Source organism: Pteropus medius, unplaced genomic scaffold, assembly GCF_902729225.1.
Source record: "Pteropus medius unplaced genomic scaffold, Ma_sr-lr_union100, whole genome shotgun sequence".
NCBI lineage: Eukaryota > Metazoa > Chordata > Mammalia > Chiroptera > Pteropodidae > Pteropus > Pteropus medius.
The window spans coordinates 3,645,778-3,663,262 of record NW_024351648.1 but is presented as its reverse complement, the minus strand read 5'-3'; the positions used below and the strand labels follow the sequence as shown (position 1 = coordinate 3,663,262).

General features: G+C 50.6%; 1 protein-coding gene across 4 annotated transcripts in view; it reads left to right on the top strand.

Annotated features, from left to right (window-relative positions):
• The first annotated feature begins 233 nt into the window (after positions 1-233).
• The window catches only part of LOC120587335 (insulin-like growth factor 1 receptor), a 122,823-nt gene continuing 105,571 nt past the window's right edge, over positions 234-17,485 (top strand). For 2 of the 4 annotated variants that reach the window (XM_039844067.1, XM_039844066.1), the window contains exon 1: positions 565-1,285. In XM_039844067.1, coding sequence (XP_039700001.1) covers positions 1,192-1,285 — 94 coding nt within the window. In that variant the 5' untranslated portion in view covers positions 565-1,191. Of the gene's footprint in view, positions 1,286-17,485 lie in introns of all 4 variants that reach the window. The other 2 variants (XM_039844065.1, XM_039844068.1) reach the window with 2 other exon arrangements.

The window sequence follows — 17,485 nt, the reverse complement described above, 5'->3', positions numbered from 1 at the left end:
TGTGAGCGCGCGCGCGCGTGTGCCAGGGCGCGCGCGGGCGGGTTTGGGGCGGCCGCCGCCTCGCCGCCTCGCACCCCACGGCCCGGCTCCGCTCCGCACGTCCCTGCGATCCCGGGCTCCGGTTCTTGGCGCGCGCCGGCCGGGGCGCGCCGCGGCTGCGGCGGTGGCGGCTCCCGGGGGCGCGCGGGCGCGTGTGCGCGGGCCCCTTGCGCGCGCGCGCCAGCCCCCAGTGTGTGGCAGCGGCGGCGGCGGCGGCAGCGGCGCGGCGAGGCTGAGGCTCTTGTTTACCAGCATTAACTCCGCTGAGCGGAAAAAAAAAATAAGGAAAAAAACCTGAGAAGGAGCGAGCGCACCGGGCGAACTCGGGAGAGGCGGGCGAGTGAGAGGGACGCCGCCGGCGAGCCGGCCCGCGGCGCGCCCGTGCCCGGCGCTTGCAGACCCTCGGCCCCGCTCCCCGGGCCCTCCACGCCCCTCCCGCGCCGGGGGAGCTCCACGGCGCGCCGCGCGCCTCGGCTTTGACCTTCAGCGAGCCGGAGCCCCCCGCGCGCGGAGCCGGCGGCGCGGGGCGGGCGGCGGGAGCGCAGAGCGCGGCGCGGCCGGCCCGCCGCTTTGTGTGTGTCCTGGATTTGGGCAGGAGCTCGCGGCGGCGGCGGCGGCGGCGGCGGCGAGCGGAGCGCGGAGGAGCAGCCGGAGCGGGAGCCTCTCATTCATTTGTACCCCGCATCTCGGCGCGGCCGGCCTCGCCAAGCCCGGGACTTCGGGGCCAATCGTGCGAACTGCGGCGCGCCCTCCCTTCGCCCAGGCGCGGGCGGCCGACGGCCTCCCCCTCGGGCCGGGCTCGGGTTCGTTCCGCTGGGCCCGGACGGATTTGGGCTTTGCCCCCTCTCCTTGCGGTCCCCCGCCCCCCTCCTGCCTCTCTGGGTTTGCAAATGGAGGCCGACGACGCCGACAGCCCGCCCCGGCGCGCCCCGGGCTCCCGACTCGGCCGAGCCCTGGGCCCCGGCTGCGGGCGCTGAGGGGCCGCCCGCCCCGTCCGCGCCGCCTCCCGGCATCGCGTCCTTCGCCCTCGGTTTCGGAAAGGGGGGCGAAGACTTGAGTCGAAGACTTTTTCTTTTCCTCCGTCCCCCCCGCCCCCGCCCCGTCCCCTTTTTTTATTTTCGCGCAAGGGGAATTTCGTCCCAAATCAAAGGAATGAAGTCTGGCTCCGGAGGAGGGTCCCCGACCTCGCTGTGGGGGCTCCTGTTTTTCTGCGTCGCGCTCTCGCTGTGGCCGGCGACCGGAGAAAGTGAGTATGCGCCCGCCGCCCGCGGCCACCGCGGGAACTTTTCCTGCGAGGGGCTGCGCCCTGTTTGCGAAAGTCGAGTGGCCACTGTCGCAGCTGTCGGGCCCCTCGGGCGCGGGAGCGGCGGGGCGGGGCGGGGCGCGGAGGGGCCCGGGCTCCTGAGTTTCAGCCCCGCGGGCCCCGACTCAGCACGTCGCCCCCCCCCCAACACACACTGGGAAGGGCATCGGGGGCTTCCTCTGGCGCTGTCCCCGCGGGCCGCAAGCCTCCGGAGCGCGCACTCCCCAACCAGGCGCTGGGACTTCGTCGGGGAAGTTCGCGCCCGGCCGGGCCCGCCACCCGCAACGCACCTTGTCCCCTGGATCGGCACACGGCGCAGCGCGCAGACGGCGGTGACAGCTCCCGCTGCCGCGCGGAGCCGTCGCCCGTCGCCGCGCCGTGGCGGGGAGCCCACCCGCCCGTGGGGTGCAAGTTGCCCTCGACGGGATGGGGAGGTGCCGGGCGGAGACGCCCCGCGGCCGCAGGACCTTTCCAGACTCCCCAGCACGGCCTCCCGTCGCCCATCGCGCTTCGCCCCTTTGGATTCCCGGCCTCGCGCGTCACTTTCACCCGATCCGCCGCGGGCTACCTGTCCCCGGCTCCCCGGGGCTGCTCAGTGCGGCTCTGGGGTGCGGGGAGCGTTCTCGCCCAGACCCGCATCGCGCCACGCAGTCCCTGGAAAAGTGCGAAGTCGGGGGCCCCGCGCCAGCCAGCCTCGTCCCGGGAGCGCGTCCGGGCCCCCGGGGCAGAGGGTTCTGGGACCTTCTCCCAGCCTCTAACCCGCCCGCGGCCCCTCTCCCCGTGGCGGGGCTGCGGAGGGGGCGATCGGGCGGGATCCGCGTGTGCGGGAGTGGGTGTGTGATCGGAGCCGACGTGCATTTCCACACACGTGCTCGCAACGCAAGGGTGTCGCCGCCGCCACACGGCCGCGCGCGGGGAACACCTAGACGCCGCGCCCGGCCAGAGGTGACCCGCGTCCCGGATCGAGGATCGCCAGGGTCTGCGGCGGCGGAGGTGGGGAGGAGCGTGGTCTGTTTTGCCAGCGCGCAGCCCTGGCCTTGGCTTTGTGACCAGAGCTGTGTCGCACGCCACTGCCCCCCCCCCCGCCCGCCCTGCCCCGCACTTCCTTTGTACATAGCTAATAAGCGCTATCGCTCCACACGCGTATCGCGTGCAATCCGATAGCTTTTGTTTTGGTAGCGGCGGGCAGGGGTAGGGACGCGAGGGGCGGGAGGGCAGGAGAAGTTGGGGCCCCACCGGGAGTGGAGGGAGAAGGAGGGGGTTCTATTCTGCCAAAAAAAATCTCGCGTCGCACTGGTACTTTCGCGATGGTGGGGTAACGTGATGCCGACGAAAGTTTCAATGCAGTCGCAGACCCGGGGGGTGAGTAATGGTTGCCGAGGGTATGCAGGTGGCGCCAGTTAACTTCGAAGAATCACGACGGAGCGTCGAGCGGAGAGGGGGGACAATCGGGAGGCAGCGGGGGTCGTCAAATCAGGAGCGCAATTCGGAAAGGCTGCGTGAACCGAGTCTTCTTCAACGTAAGAGCCGAGTCCGCGGTGGAGTTAAGAGCAGGCTTTCATGGAATGAGCGTGTTTACTGCGTGGAGCGAGACGCACGCAGATGGAGGCCGGACCGTCCACAAACCTGAGCTCTCCTGCTCTTTGTTTACGAAACTTTCAGCTCATCGGATTGGGCGAAAGGCTTTTAGGCTCCTTTCTGAGGCTTAAAGATGGAGTTTGGGGGGCACAGAAGGGGGCTTATAGCCTTTAACAGCTCCATATAGTTGAGAAGGCAGGAGAGTTAATCCATTTCATGGTGGCATGCCTTTGAACTATGCAATGTCTCTAGTTGTCTTATTTGATGTTAGTAAGTTCTGAAATGCCCAAGAGCGTCCATGGCCTTGGGGCTGGGTCGCAGGAGTCCGGCATTTTAAAATAGGACGTCTTGTTTTTTTGGAGCGTTCCCCCATGAAAAATAGCCTTTGTGAAAGGCGTTTCTTTCTTGAGAAAACAGGAAGGGCAGGGGTATTTTCATGTACGTTTGTGATCCCGCGTAGCCAAACATTTTTTCAAAGATGGCTCGACATTGCTTGGTTCCTGAAAATCTGATGGCGAAGGCCAGAAGGCGAAGGAATCCCCATGATGATTTGTTGAATTCTAACGCAGAAGCTGCCCCACCCTCCAGCTCTGAAGTTTTGAGGATTAAATGATACACTCAGTGTAAGCATGCGGTCAAGTTTTCGTCCAAACGGTGCTAGAACATTTAACTTGAATAGAAATAGCTTTCAAGTCCTATGAGAGTCCCGCATTCCTTTGGCTGCCTAGTATGGTAGTAAAGATCTGGATGATGCTCATTCTCTATCCAATGGGCATGTTTAGGGATTCGTATTTCCCCTTCGAAAAATCCTTACCTTCGAAAATCTGGAAGCTTTTGAAGCAGATGAAATCATACATGATAGGAACAGAGCATCTGAATAAGGTCGTTTGGAAATTTTGAGTGGTAGCCAGATAATTTGATGGTTTTTTAAAAAAATCAACCCACACTTTACACGTATCATGGCCATCTCATTAAAAGGACTCCGTTGTCTTTCTGTCCCAGGCACAGTCTTGTCCTTACTGTCAGAGGAACGTAGGTACGAAAGATCACAGTTTAAAGGACTTGGAGTTTTATTACCAGAAGAGCCCAGAATAAGAAGTCTGGAAATGTCCTAAAAAGCAAATCAGAGTGTGGCGCTCTGGAGGAAAATAGCAAAAAAAAAAAAAAGTATTTTTCAGGAGGGCTGGGGTGTGGGTCAGGATTTGAAGCTTAAAGGGATACCTGTCTGATTTGTCAGAAGAATTAGAAAAGTCCTATCTAAAGAAATAGGCTGATAAGGTCGAATGAGAGAACTTTAAAAACATACTAAGTGAAAGAAATCAAGTCACAAAAAATCACACATTGTATGATTCCATTTATACGAGGTCTGGAATAAGCAAATCCATAGACAGCAGATTAGTAATGGGAAGCGGCCGGTCATGGGTACACGGTTTCTTTTAGGGGTGATAAAAATATTCAAAACTTAGATTTCAGTGATTGTTGCACATCTCTGAATATATATATATATATATATATATATATATATATATAAACCAATTGAATCGTACAGTTTAAATTAGTGACTTTATGGAATGTGAATTTATATCCAATAACCGGTTTTTTTTTTTTGAAAGAAATATGCTAAGGTTGAAAAGAATGCATTGTTACTTTGAACATAGAAGTTAGGCTAAAATTATTAAGTAAATTCGTCCGGCAGGATGGCATGTCTGTCTGTCTGTCTGTCTGTCTGTCTCATTTATGGAGTTTTCCAGATTCATGAACTACAGCAATACAGCACACTGAAAATTAAAGTTAAAAAGTGATAGTTAAATAATCTGATGCCTTTTAAAAATTACATGCGTTTTAAACATACTGTGGTCATTTCATTAACAAGATTCAGTCATAGGAGAAATAAACAAAAAGGCAAAAAGAACCTTGGTTATACATAGTTTGAGTTAAGGATCGAGGGGCTGGATTTAAAAAAAAAAAAAGCACAAATGCGAGCGAAAGTCAGATTGGTGACAGTAAAATCCTGAGCTGAATCTGAAACACTGTTGGTCTTTCCAGGATTAGAGTTCAGGGGCTGAGTCTGCGTGGCTTTTTGTATTTCCAGTTTCTTCCATATGTTTTCCAACAAAGAAATAATGTAGTGTTTTAAGATGGTGAAGAATTTCCACTCTCTTTTTTGATGTTTCATGCTAATGACCCTGGTTGTAAAGACAGGATGAACTGTTCATTTTAATGTACTCGGGTTTTTTTTTTTTTTTTTCCCTTTGTTGCTTATTTTATTTCTTACATAGCTTTGGAATCTGAGCAGGAAAAAGAATCTTCGTAGCATACAGTAGCTATTTTAGGCATACGGTAATTTAAATTTCGTATGCAACAAAAGATTTTATAATGTAACAGAGGTTTTTTTTTGTTTGTTTTTAAACTGTTACATTTTATCCAAATTTACCTCTGGCCTTTTAATAGGAAAAGACCTAGAGAATACTTGTTGTTTACATTTGTTTTTGGTCTTTGTCTAAGGCTTAGTTTACTAATAACAGTGTTTCCTATCCTTATTGTTGCAAGGTCAGACCAATAATGAAAATCAACTGTATCATTTTTACTTGTTGCTTGAGAGTTTTGCCAAGGAGATCCCATAGGGACGGTAGCTTCCTTTGAAATCTGGTTTCATTGGTTTTGTAAGAATGTGCTGGTAAGAAGCAACTGAATCCAGCCAGCACTTATTGGGTACCTGCTGTATGGACACTGGACTCTGTGCTAGGTAATTCCTGAGCCTACACAAGAAAGAGGACTTTGCTTTTGTCCTTGGGGTATTTTATATACTCCCGGGTGAAACAAAGTTGCTTGAAAATTCAGCTCTTTTTCTGACTCAGCACATGATACATAGTTTTCAAATAGACAGCAAACAATGTCTTAAAGGCCCTTTAAAAACAGTTCTGTAGACTTGAGATAATGAAGTAAACCAGTGTTCTTCCGGAGGCCTGAGCTGCAATGCACCCTTTTTGCCTTATTAATGCCATCCCTGTCGCAGGGTCACTGTAGGCCATGACATTAGAGGAGACACATTCACCCACTGTGATTGGCTGCCCTGCCTTCTTTCTAACATTGGTCATGACAGTTGTGATGGAAAATCTTCACTACTGTAGTTACCTTTTGCCCAAACTCCAGGAGTGACAGGTGTGTACAGGAGTGTCGTGTGGCACGTTTCGAGTTGCAGACCTCTTTTGGATTGTCACATTGCTCGGGTAGCTTTCTTGAAGGCGTTAGGAAACTTAACAATTCTGAATATAATTTAAAATCACTTGTTGCTTTTGAAAGCATGCGAGGATAAGAATAGAGAGGCAATTTCTTGAGAACTTTCTTAATTGTAAAATGTACAAGTCACATTTCTCTGTGGGTTGTGATCCTCTTTGTTTTCAAAACTCAATTTACAAATCAACCCTAGTTCGTAGAAGAAATATTTGTGCCCGAGGGCTAACTTGCTTTCAACTGTTTTTCTTAGCCAACTTATGACAGGTGTTCTCCACGAGATACACTGCTCTCTCGATTGTCCTACGTATATGATCACGTGTGGGATCACTGCACACATGCTTGGTCTGTAGTTTCTTGATTGTCTGAGATGTTCTAAAGGCAAACGCTGAGCTCTTTGAAGAAAACAGAGTGAGTAATGAATGAAGCACTCTGACCCTTCCTGGAAAATGGTACTTGGTGTCACGTTATCAAGAGGAAGTTTTCCCAGTTATTTGTAGAGATAGGATTTGACTTAAACTGAGCAGGCGGGTTGGGGGCGGGGACAGCTTGGCGGTCCCATGTTTGTGCACACTGAGACCTGTTGACATTTGGGGAGCATAACTGATTTTTCAGTATTTGGAAAGAGAAAAAACTTTGAAATATATGCTCCGCCCACCCCACCCCTCCGCCCCCGCACCCCCAGGGGTCTGTAAAAGAATTGATTTGTTTTCAGAAAATGGCATATGTTTGGTATAAAATGGTTGGTACTTTACTAAACAAGTTAGGATGGTAATAGGTACATATTCCCTCAGCATGATGAACTTTGTTTTGTTAAATCGCTTTGGTCTTATGTAACTCAAAATATCTTCGATTTCAAGACTTTTGAACTTTTGAAGACTAAATTGCTTTCTGTTTTTAAGTCATCAGTTTTACGCATGCTGTAAGGTCCCAGATATCAGTTTTGAAGGATTTTCTGTTTTCTTTTTTTTTTTTTCACTTATGCTGATTGATTTTCTATTTTTCCACTTATGCCAATTTCACTTGGGTTAATGGGTTAATTTCAAAATCTCAAGGAACTGTTGACATTTCTTTACTTGAACTGAGAACTAGTTTTTATTTCCTCTCTTAGCGAATACATGTCGAGTGCTTATCGGACTCATTTTTTTTTTTTTACATTTAAAAATTAGTTCGGATACTGTAAAATGTCTTATATAAGTTTTTAAGGCTATGAACCAAACTATAGAAATTACTCACTATGTTTATTTAAAACACAGAAGAGACAAATGAGTAAGAAAAAGACTTGCTTTTTTTTTTTCCTTTTCCTGCTCTGCGTTATGAGCATTTTTAAACTTATAGGCTTCTATTCAGATTTTATTGGAACACAGCAGAAAGTAGTTCCTTTTATGATGAGGGACGAGCGCCTACGATCGCAATAACTTTTACAGTTATTGTGGCTCTTATTTTTGACTGGTGAAGGGGATGCAGGCTCTGGCTCCGTCCCCACATTTGGCTTCTCTTTGGCTGGTGCTCACGATGGCTTCCTTTGTAAGTTGCTTGGGACATGTCCATCCGTGAACCTGAGTGACTTGGTCCCACACGTGATGGCTGATGCTCTTTTGAAATAGTTTGGTGGCTGCCCACATTGGAAAAATGTGCATGCATGTGACAGTGCCATCGGATGCTGCAGAGATAGCTGTGTCTGCCCTAAGTGGCTCACATCATCATAATCTGGAAGTCTTTTTAAGCATTTATATTTTAAAGACTTTAGAACCTCTTTTCTAGTCCCAAAAGTCCTGGGGTGGGGAGTTTGAAACTTAATTCTTTCATCTCTCCATCCTCTTAGTCACCTTAATAACACGGGCATCGACTGCAGTGATAATTGTACAATAAACATGCCATTTGTTTAAAATTGTGTACGTGTGTGTGTATTTCTATATGTGATTTTTCCTGCTTTGTATACTTTTGTACAGCTACTTTCTTTTTAAGTAGGCACCAGCTTTCTCTAAACTGGCTTTGGGATTATTTGTCACTCTGATAACTTGGGTGTATGCAAACTGCTTTTTAAATTACTCCTGATGCGGGAGAACAAATATATTTTGACAATCTTAAAGCATAAATATTTTACAGGGAAGAACCTTTAAATTTTCTTGAGATATTGGGGATGCTTGTTTGCACACAGGCATACTTTTTATTGTGCTCTATTTTATTGCGTTTCACAGATGTTGCTTTTTTTTTTTTAACAAATTGAAGGTAAGAGTTCCTCCCCACCGGCCAAAAGATTACGACTTGATTTATTGCAGTGGTCTGGAACAGAACCCACAGCATCTCCGAGGTTTGCCTGTAGTCAGTGGTTTGTCTCTCTCAAATTGATTATTGGAAATGCATGTGTAAGTAAATGGCACCGCAACAAGTTGAGTTAGGCAAATTTTAGTTAATAGTACTTTAAGGAACAAGTCTGATGATAATTAAAGAGAGGTGAATTTTATATAGGAGCTTTCCAAATTTCCCCAAATTTGAAGTATCCGAGTTTAATAACCTCTTGGGAAAAAAGTAGGAAGCCTAAAAAAAAAAAAATAAGCCCAGATGAGAAGTCCATGGTCCACCTGGCTGTATCACTTGGCAGTAGTTTTCTTTAAGTCACTAGCTATTAATTGTATTTAGATTGTAAAATCCTCATCATTTGTGCCCAGATTCATCAGCATCATCTGTGCTTATTTTCCCCGCCGAATTCCCCCGGGGTCTCAGGGTGCTAATAATACCCAAATAATTAATAATTACTCAGGGACAATAATAATCTAACTCACAGACTCAGGATTTGGAAGAGAAGCACAGATTGTCGTGAACACAAATGAGCAAAGAGATCGGCCACTTTCCTCGGTTCCATCGTCTGATTTCTGTGGCTTACGCATTCATGTCACAGGTCAAGCCCCAGCATGGGAGAGTTTACAGAAAACGCTGTCACAGGATGTTTTCTGCTGTCCTTACCTTGCCTTACCCTCCTTAAGACTTTCTACAACGAGTGTTGGATCAGGATGGAATTTCTAGTTAAATTTCAGTTCTCCAACCATCCTTTCCTGGGGAGACTGACTAATTGAATGTTTCCTTTCAACCTCACTGAGTCACTCGGAATGATTCCGATTTGCCCCGTTTCTGGCTACACCCTAGAGTCCAGCCCAGACCTGCACGGGGGTGATCTGGGAGATGTTCCGTTGGCCTCCGAGCCGGCCACTCCGACTCCTGTGCCATCCCTCCGGTCTGATAGATTCGCCAGCCCCCGGTTCTCAGCGCGTGCCTTTCGTGGTGCTGGATCCTGGTCCAAGAATCAAGTTCAAGGCCCTTCCTTCTTGGGCTGCAGTACTGCTTAACGAGACTCCACTGCAGGGATCCCGTGGTAGTTCCCAGCACTCGCCAGCAGCTGCGCTTTAGCTCCGTGGTCCGTGAGCCATGTTATTGTATCCTCCGTGTGTTTGTTCCTGCTGTGTTCAAGGTCACCTGGTTCTGGTATCTCCTTCACTGCCAATTCGTTCTTTGGCCTTGAACAAGTTGTTTAGCTTTTGTGAGTCTCACCGGAAAGGGAGAGAACGAAAATGGTTCGGGGAGAATTTTCTCCTTTTCTCATTAAACAACGCAATAAAAACGTTTTCTCATGTATTTAGAAGACCGACGTCGGAAAAGTTTTTTTCTGCGGTGGGGGGGGGTAATTTTTTTTTTTTTCATTTCTAAAAATCTCTGAGTTTCAGATAGATCTGTAAAATAGGGACCCAGCTATAACTTGACAGGCACGAGGACAGTGAGTCAGTGAATTCTTTACCGCTAAATGTCTTTCTGTGGCTTTAACAGATCTGAGATGTCACCCTTTCATTTCTAACTGGTTCCTTCTCTTTCACGAAGCTTTTCTGGATTCCCCTGACTTCTGTAGCCCTGACTTTCCTGTCACTCCTTTTGACTTCGTAACCACGACTGTGCTGGGTACAGTGATTTGCTTTGTCTTGCACCTTAGCCATTGTCATTTTGTGAGGTTATAGGAAGCAGTGAAGGTAAAGATCTCAGTTTGAAGCTCTGCTCCTGAGTAACTAAGATCTCAGGCACATTTTCGAATATGCCTCGGTCTCCTCATCCGTGAAAAACTGGAGTTTGAATAGAACCTACTTCCTCCACTTATTCATAAAAAGGAAGTGAATGAATCCGTATGTCAGGTGGTTAGAACAGAGGCTGGCGTATACTGAGCCCTTCAGACTAGCTTACTATTTCTCTTAAGGGTGAGACATCCTGGAAAAAGAGATGCTCTTTGCATAGTGCCAGAACTATAGGCCGCACTTGATAACTGACTGCCCTAGTCACTTAAATATGATAGCCTGGCACATATTAGGTGCTCAATAAATGTTCTATAACGAAACTTTATTTCGTTACGGGGCTTTAACGGGGTCGCATTTCTGCTGGTTGAACACAGTTGTGCCATTTTACAGTTTTTTTCAGGAAACAGTGGCCGGCCGCTGAGGTTCGCCTTCCGTTTCAGAGACCTGTTTATTATGCTTTCTCCCTTAATCCTTCCATTTGTCAGCTTCTGCCCCGTGCCCCAGACGCGTCCAGTGTACACTTTGCCCATCTCGCTAATGCGGAGGCGCCATCTAGTGGCCGGAAAGGAAATTCAGCCTCTTGGGTGACTGAGATGACAGTGCCCCAAGGGTGAATGCAGTGCGTGAGCCTCCGCCCTCGCCCACTGCCAGAGACCTTGCTTTCCTGGTAATGGGTAGCAGGGAAACGTGGAGGCGTTAGGCTTCTGAAGTGACCAGTGGGAGATGGTTTGCCCTGAAGATTGCGGTGCTGTGTGGGCGAGCTAGCGGGAGGGGCTTAGAGTCCCTCCAGGTGTCCTAAACATCTCTGGCGGAGTTACAGCATCTAGTGTGCCCTTTACAATTCGGGATTTGGGATGTCTTTACAGGACTCGAGTAAATGAAAAATTTTAAACTATTTCTTTTGAGATGAGAGGTTAAAAAAAAAATACTGATTCATTTTGAAAAAAATAAACCAAGGTTTTTGCTTCCCATTGGTCTGTTTAAATATGTGGTAACTCACTCTTTAATTATCATCCTTATATGTGTCCCCTTGGGCAATTTCATGTAGTTAAGATTCTCACCAGCCAGAAATCCTAATAGAGAATAACAACACACACTTCCGTTACTGGTTTTGGGGTCTCACATTGGCTGTATTGCGTTAGGAATTTTTCTGTATTTGGTTTCAGACTTTTTTTGTTGGCATTTTCAGAATCCACTCTCACTTTCTTCGTTGAAACTGCGTTTAGCATCTAGGTGGTTATTCGGTTTTACATTTCGCAAGTTTTAGACTTGTTTCTGTGATTGCCTGTCACTATTTTTAATTTGAAAATCATTTCGTTGGCTCTCCAAGAGAGAAATGCAAGCCGCCATTATCTCCGACGCTTTGAATAACTCTTCCAGCGGGCTTTGAAACAGGCTGCCCTCACTCAGGTCTCTTTTCCCTGGCAGGTGGGAGCCCCTCTGTTTGGGACAGCTACAGGGCCAGTTTGTCCTCTGGCAAATTCTGTTAAGAATTAGCTGCAATTTCGCCCTTTCTGGTGGCCTCGATTCTGCGTGAAGGATGGTCCTATGGCATTCTCTTTATGCTGCTTTTACTGCATTATCCCAAGGAAGGGCACGGTACCATGTCATGTCACCTTGGAATTCCCAAGACACTGACTCAGTGCCTGGCACATAGGAAGACCTCAAGAAACAGCAGTCTTCTTAAAGGAATAAGCTCTGTGCCTGCACCCCATTTGCTCTGAAAGATTCTTTACAACAAATTAATTTTCCTTTTGCCAGCTAAAACATTTCATCGCACGAGCTACTCCTACATAGAACGTGAAAGCAATAAGAGTATCTTTAAAATCATTGTTTTGTCAGGCTTTTTACGTATGGAGGTGAATGAAACTCTGAGAATTGCCGGAAAGGTCACTCGTGAGGTTAGCCCCGTGTCAAGGTCTCCTCATCGCCGTGGAGGGAGGCCTTGGTCTGTAAGTTTCCTCCGTTTAAGAGAGAATGAATCATTCATTCATCGGCACCAGTTTAGGTTGGGCATGGGCTTGAAACCAGGTGGATCTGGGCGCCTGATTGAAAGTCGGCAGCCAGGCGGGGCTCTGAGGTGTGGTGGTTTCAGGTGTGGCCCGATGGCAGAGGCCAGGGGGCGCCGCCGCCTCCGAGGCTGCTGTCCACTGGCTCTCTTCCTTCTGAACGATGGGATGGGCCTGGGTCATCATCTGTCATGGCCTTTCCAGCCTGCAGATCTCGAGACACAAGGTAGAGAGGGACGGAGCTCGTAGGAAGGTATGGTGGGAATTGGCAACGTCACTGTGAACAGATGTCAGCTTCCGTTTCTTGCCTTGTTTTCTTGGTGAATCAAGTAAACTTTTGTCTCGGATGCTGGCAGGGACGGTCGCCAATCTTAAAGGCATCTCGTCACTTCAATGCCCTGTCTTCTTTCGGGTCGAGGTCTTTAATGCCCTCGTAGAAGGAGAGGCCTGCCCCCGCTTCACCCCCCGCCCCCACCCCCGAAGTTCACTTGTCTAGAATGGTGTGCAGAGGGCTCCTGAACATAATTAACACCTAAGAAATTATCGTTAAAAGCTTCGTGCTCCTGAGGAGCCTCGTGAGGCGGGATACTTCTTACAGAGGACGTAAACACAATCGTTTGAACCTGGCATGTTCATTTCAAGCATAGCTCGTAAAAGGGACTCTTATAAAGACGCCATGCGAACGTCGGCTGCGGCGGACGTGGATTCAGCCGGGCAAGCCGTCGGCACAGCGCCGCCTTTCATCGGCCCGTGTTGGTGGGGTTCGCGTGTGTGCCCGGCGCCGCCTGTGATGCCCCGTCCCCTCCAGCACCGCCGTCTCCCCGTCTCAAGGGCAGGGAGGCGTATAGGAAAGGGGGGGCTGCAGGCCTCAGTGTCCCCATCTGTATTGTGGGATGATACTGCTCCCCTGGGACGATGTGGGCCCTGCCAACGCCTCATCTGAGACACCCAGCGGGACCGGCAGGTAGGAAGTCGCCAGCAAACGGATGCTTTTATCTGTGTCTTTTCTTCTCCACGTGCCGAGGTGGCTCTGCTGGCCTGTCTTTGGGGGTCCAGCCTTTTCCCAGCACTGGGCATGGTCACCCCTCAAATTCAGGAAGTCTGAGCCCCCCTGTAAGCAGGCTGCCTCTGTGCCGGAAGAGACGCTGAATTTAAGTTAACTGGGCTGGCTCTCTGGGATCCTTACGTTCAAGGTCACGTCTGTCTATCCGGAGGAGGGATAGAGGTGGGTGGTGGGGTGGATACAGCCCTGCTCTTGGCTCCGGGGAGAGCGTATGAGAAATAGGCATGATTTATACCACCCGCGGGGAGCTCACTCTCCGGCCGGGAGAAGTCGGGATCCTGGTGAGCAGCCCCGGCCTCAGTGCTGATGAGACAAGGCTGGCTGGGGGGCGGGAGAAGTGTGGGGGCTGGAGGCGGTAGGGTCACCCAGCTGCCGGAGAGCTTGGGAAGGCTCCAGGAAGAACATCTGACTTCAGTGTCACCTGGATGGAATGTCGGCCTCTTGGGGCCCAAGGGGACAGCACCCCTGGAGGAGGGACGGGGTGATGGGTGGAGAGGGACCTGTTGGGCTTTCTGGAAGCGGGACCTGGCTGCTGTGGGGGGGTGGGGTGGGGTGGGGGTGGAGGAGCTGCTCTTCTCGGTGGGGTCGGCGTGGGGGCGGGGCGGAGAGGGAAAGCCCAGTGTGAACCAGCGCGTCCACTCTGCGCCCCGGAAAAGCTCCGCAGAGGGACACCTGGTTGGGTCCGGGAGTGATACTGTTCCTTACTCCGAATCCACTGCTGCCCTCTTTACAGTGAAAGCTAAACCTGTACAGGTGAGCACTCAAGTTCATTGCCACGGCCCTGCACCCTAACTGCCTGAGATCACCCGGGCTGGAGAAGACCCTGGTTCCCACTCGAGCGGGGTCGGGAGGGCCTGGGGTAGCCCTGGGCTGGGGCAGCCAGTGGCCTTAGGCGTTGTCCTGTGGTTGGCGTGGGGACGAGCCCCTGTCCCCTGCAGTGCTGGCAAAGCGTCCCGAGCTATTTCCAGCCCTCACCGCACAAGGCAGAGGAAGGAGGGGTTTGCCCGAAAGGGGGTGCCAGCTTCGGTCCAGGTCTGGGCTTTGCTGCTGGTGCTTCTGACTCAGGTTGATCCGTGTGTCTAACTCGGCCGGGCACCTTGCAGTCTCCCCTGAGAAGTAATGGCTGGTCCTTAGCCCGAGACTGATGTTAGTAGAAGACTGTTTTCACGGGACAAATGACATCAAAATACACAGTAATGCAGGAGGCTTTCTGGGAGGGTCATAGCACTTGGCTTGGGGCCTTCTGTATTCCTGTCCTGCTATCAGCATAGTGAATTCTGACTTTTAAATCATTTTTCACCTGTTTGAGCCAGCGGAGTCCAAGCATCTCTTCCCCAACTAGAAAGGAGGCCTTTTGCTGTATCCCAGATGCTCCCCGCCACCACGATCGCGTTCGATGGTCCGGGTTTCTTTCTGAGATCCGCATTAGAGCCCAGAGCCTCTCACGATGAGAAATCGCGTGGGCTGTGCCCAGGCCCCCTGAAGGGCTCTCTCTGCCCGGTTTCCTCGTCTGTAAAATGGGAGGCGATTATGGCACCCGTCTCAGAGGAGGGGTGCAGGTATTTCACGAGCAAATACAAATCCCTCAGAACCCAGTCCAGGGCCTGTCGTAAGCACGGGGCGGAGGTGGGGTGGTGATTAGCCGCTGCCGCCGTCACGGGCGCTGGGAACACACATCAGAAGTTGTTTCCTTCCTCCAGAGAACACAAACCCTCCTGCACGCGTGTGGCTTCTGATGACCGGCTCTTCGCTCCGTTCGCCTTTTCTGCCCTTTACGGTAAGGTTCTAGCTTCTCGAGAGTGCTATCGAGCCTTTCCCTTTCTGGGGCTGGGACCACCCCTGCCTCCAGGGGAGGGACGGTTTGGATCCCAAGAGAGCCCAAGTGTGAGGGGGCCCGGGGATGAAAAGGGGTGGCTCACATACTCGTGTGGATGCTGTGATTCTCTTCTTACCCTGGGATCGGTAGGTAATTCGGGGTCACGTGGTCTTCTGGGGAAGAACCAGATCTGCGCGGTCGAGGGCAAGAAGGACCGGGCCCGGGAGTCATAGCCTCGGATCTGAAAAGCATGCATCTGCATATCCGGAAAAACGAAAAGATTTTAAATGGGGAGTAGAGCAAGTTGAGAACCTGTGACTCTAGTTGGACCGCTTGTGGGGGTGTGGGAGTTCTCAGGGCCTGGGGTTCCGGGGGCTGGAGAAGGCGCAGTCAGGGTTGGAAAGCCAGACACACAGAAACATCGCCTGGTTGGGAGTGCTGTGCTGTGCCGCAGAGCCTTCCTCTAGGACAGCGGTCCCCAGCCTTTGTGGCACCAGGGACCGGTGCTCCCATGATCTGAGGCGGAGCTGAGGTGGTGATGCTGGCGCTGGGGAGCGGCTGCAGATACGGATGAAGCTTCGCTGGCTCGCCCGCCGCTCACCTCCTGCTGTGCAGCCTGGTTCCTATCGCCCCAAACTGGTCCCAGTCCATGGCCTGGGGATTGGGGACCCCGATCTAGAACAGGAGAAGGAACCGCTTCCTTGGGTGGTACGGGGTCTCTGCTTCCCAGGGCCGGGATTCAGCCTCGGTCTTGTTGCAGGAGCCTGGCGGGTGGTCTTGGGTGTCCCCTCGGGGAACCGTCACCTTTAGTGGTTATTCCCAAGGGAAATGTATCCTGAATCCAAACCGCTTACTTAACAAAGGTAATAAAACAACTCATGGTAAGTGATGGTTCTTTTGTGGAAAAAAAGCTCTTTTAGGAAGAAGAGTTAGTTCCTCTGGTTTACAGCTTATTCCTGGAGGCCGTCAAGCACAGGGAAAGGTGCTCAACGTCAGGAGTCGTTAGGGAAATGCACAGAGCGATGCCACTTCACTCCCACTAGGATGGCGAGGATCAGAAATGGAAAATAACAAGTCGTGGCGAGGAGGCGAAGCAGTCGGGGTCCTTGTGCGTCGCTGATGGGAAGGAAAATGCAGTCACTGTGGAAACCAGTAAGGCATTTCTTCGACAACATCGCCATCTGACCCAGCCATCCTACTTCTGCGTATATAGCTGAAAGACTCGAAACCGGGGAGTCCGATAGATATTTGCACACTCGTGTTCATAGCGGCAGATAATGACTTGCAACATCCAAACGGCAAAAGCAGCGTCCATCAGTGGAAGAATGAGTTAACAAAAGGCGGCGTATTCAAACAGAGGAATATTATGCAGCCCTGAAAAGGAAAAAGAATCTGATGTGTTCTACATGTGGAGGAACCTTCAGGACGTTATGTGAAGTGAAATAAGCCAGTCACACACACACACACACACACACACACACACACACACACTCACTCACACACACACACACAGCACTGCATGACCACTTTCCCCACAGGAAGTGAAGTTCACACACACACACACACACACATACACACACACTCACACACCGCATGACTCCACTTTCCCTAGAGGACTGAAGTTCATACAGACAGAAAGTAGGATGTTGGTTGCCAGGGGCTGGGGGCAGGGAGGAGGGAATAGGCAATTGTTGTTTTAATGGGTCCAGAGTTTCTTTTTTGCAGGGTGGCAATAGTTCTGGGGGTGGATAGTGACGGTGGTCGCACAAAACATGAGTGTAGATAATGCCACCGAACTGTACGCTTCTAAATGGTGAAAACGAGAAATCTTACATTGTGTTTATTTTGCCACAATTGAAGAAAAAAAAAACAAGATTTCCCAGTTGGTTCAACCATGAGTGTAAGCCCTGAGGGGGGCGGTGTGAGAGACAGATTTCAGAAGACCAAGCCCCTCCCGCGGTGGCCAAGGCAGAGCAGCTGAGGGTGTGACAAGTGCCACATGAACACAGTGGAGGCCGCGTGAGGTCAGGGGAGGCCTCACCGAAACCCGTAGATTTGAGCTGAGTCACCAGAGACGGGCTGTTTTCACTAACGAGATAACATTATCGCAGATAATGTTTTCCTTTCAGAGGAAGCGAGTCCGGAGTCAGCCTCTCGTGCTCATCTAGTCACCAAGGAAATTTATTATTAATCAGCCACGTGACACGTGATTGCTTTTCCATTTTCTTATTTTTTCCAGCAGAGAGATTTGTTCAGATATTCGGTTCCCTCGCTGACAAGAGAGGAAGTTTTCCATTTGTTTTGACAGCTTTTTTTTTTTTTCCTCACCAACCGACTCCCTCCCTCCCCCGTTCCATAAGGAGCCTCGAAGGAAAAGGACTGACC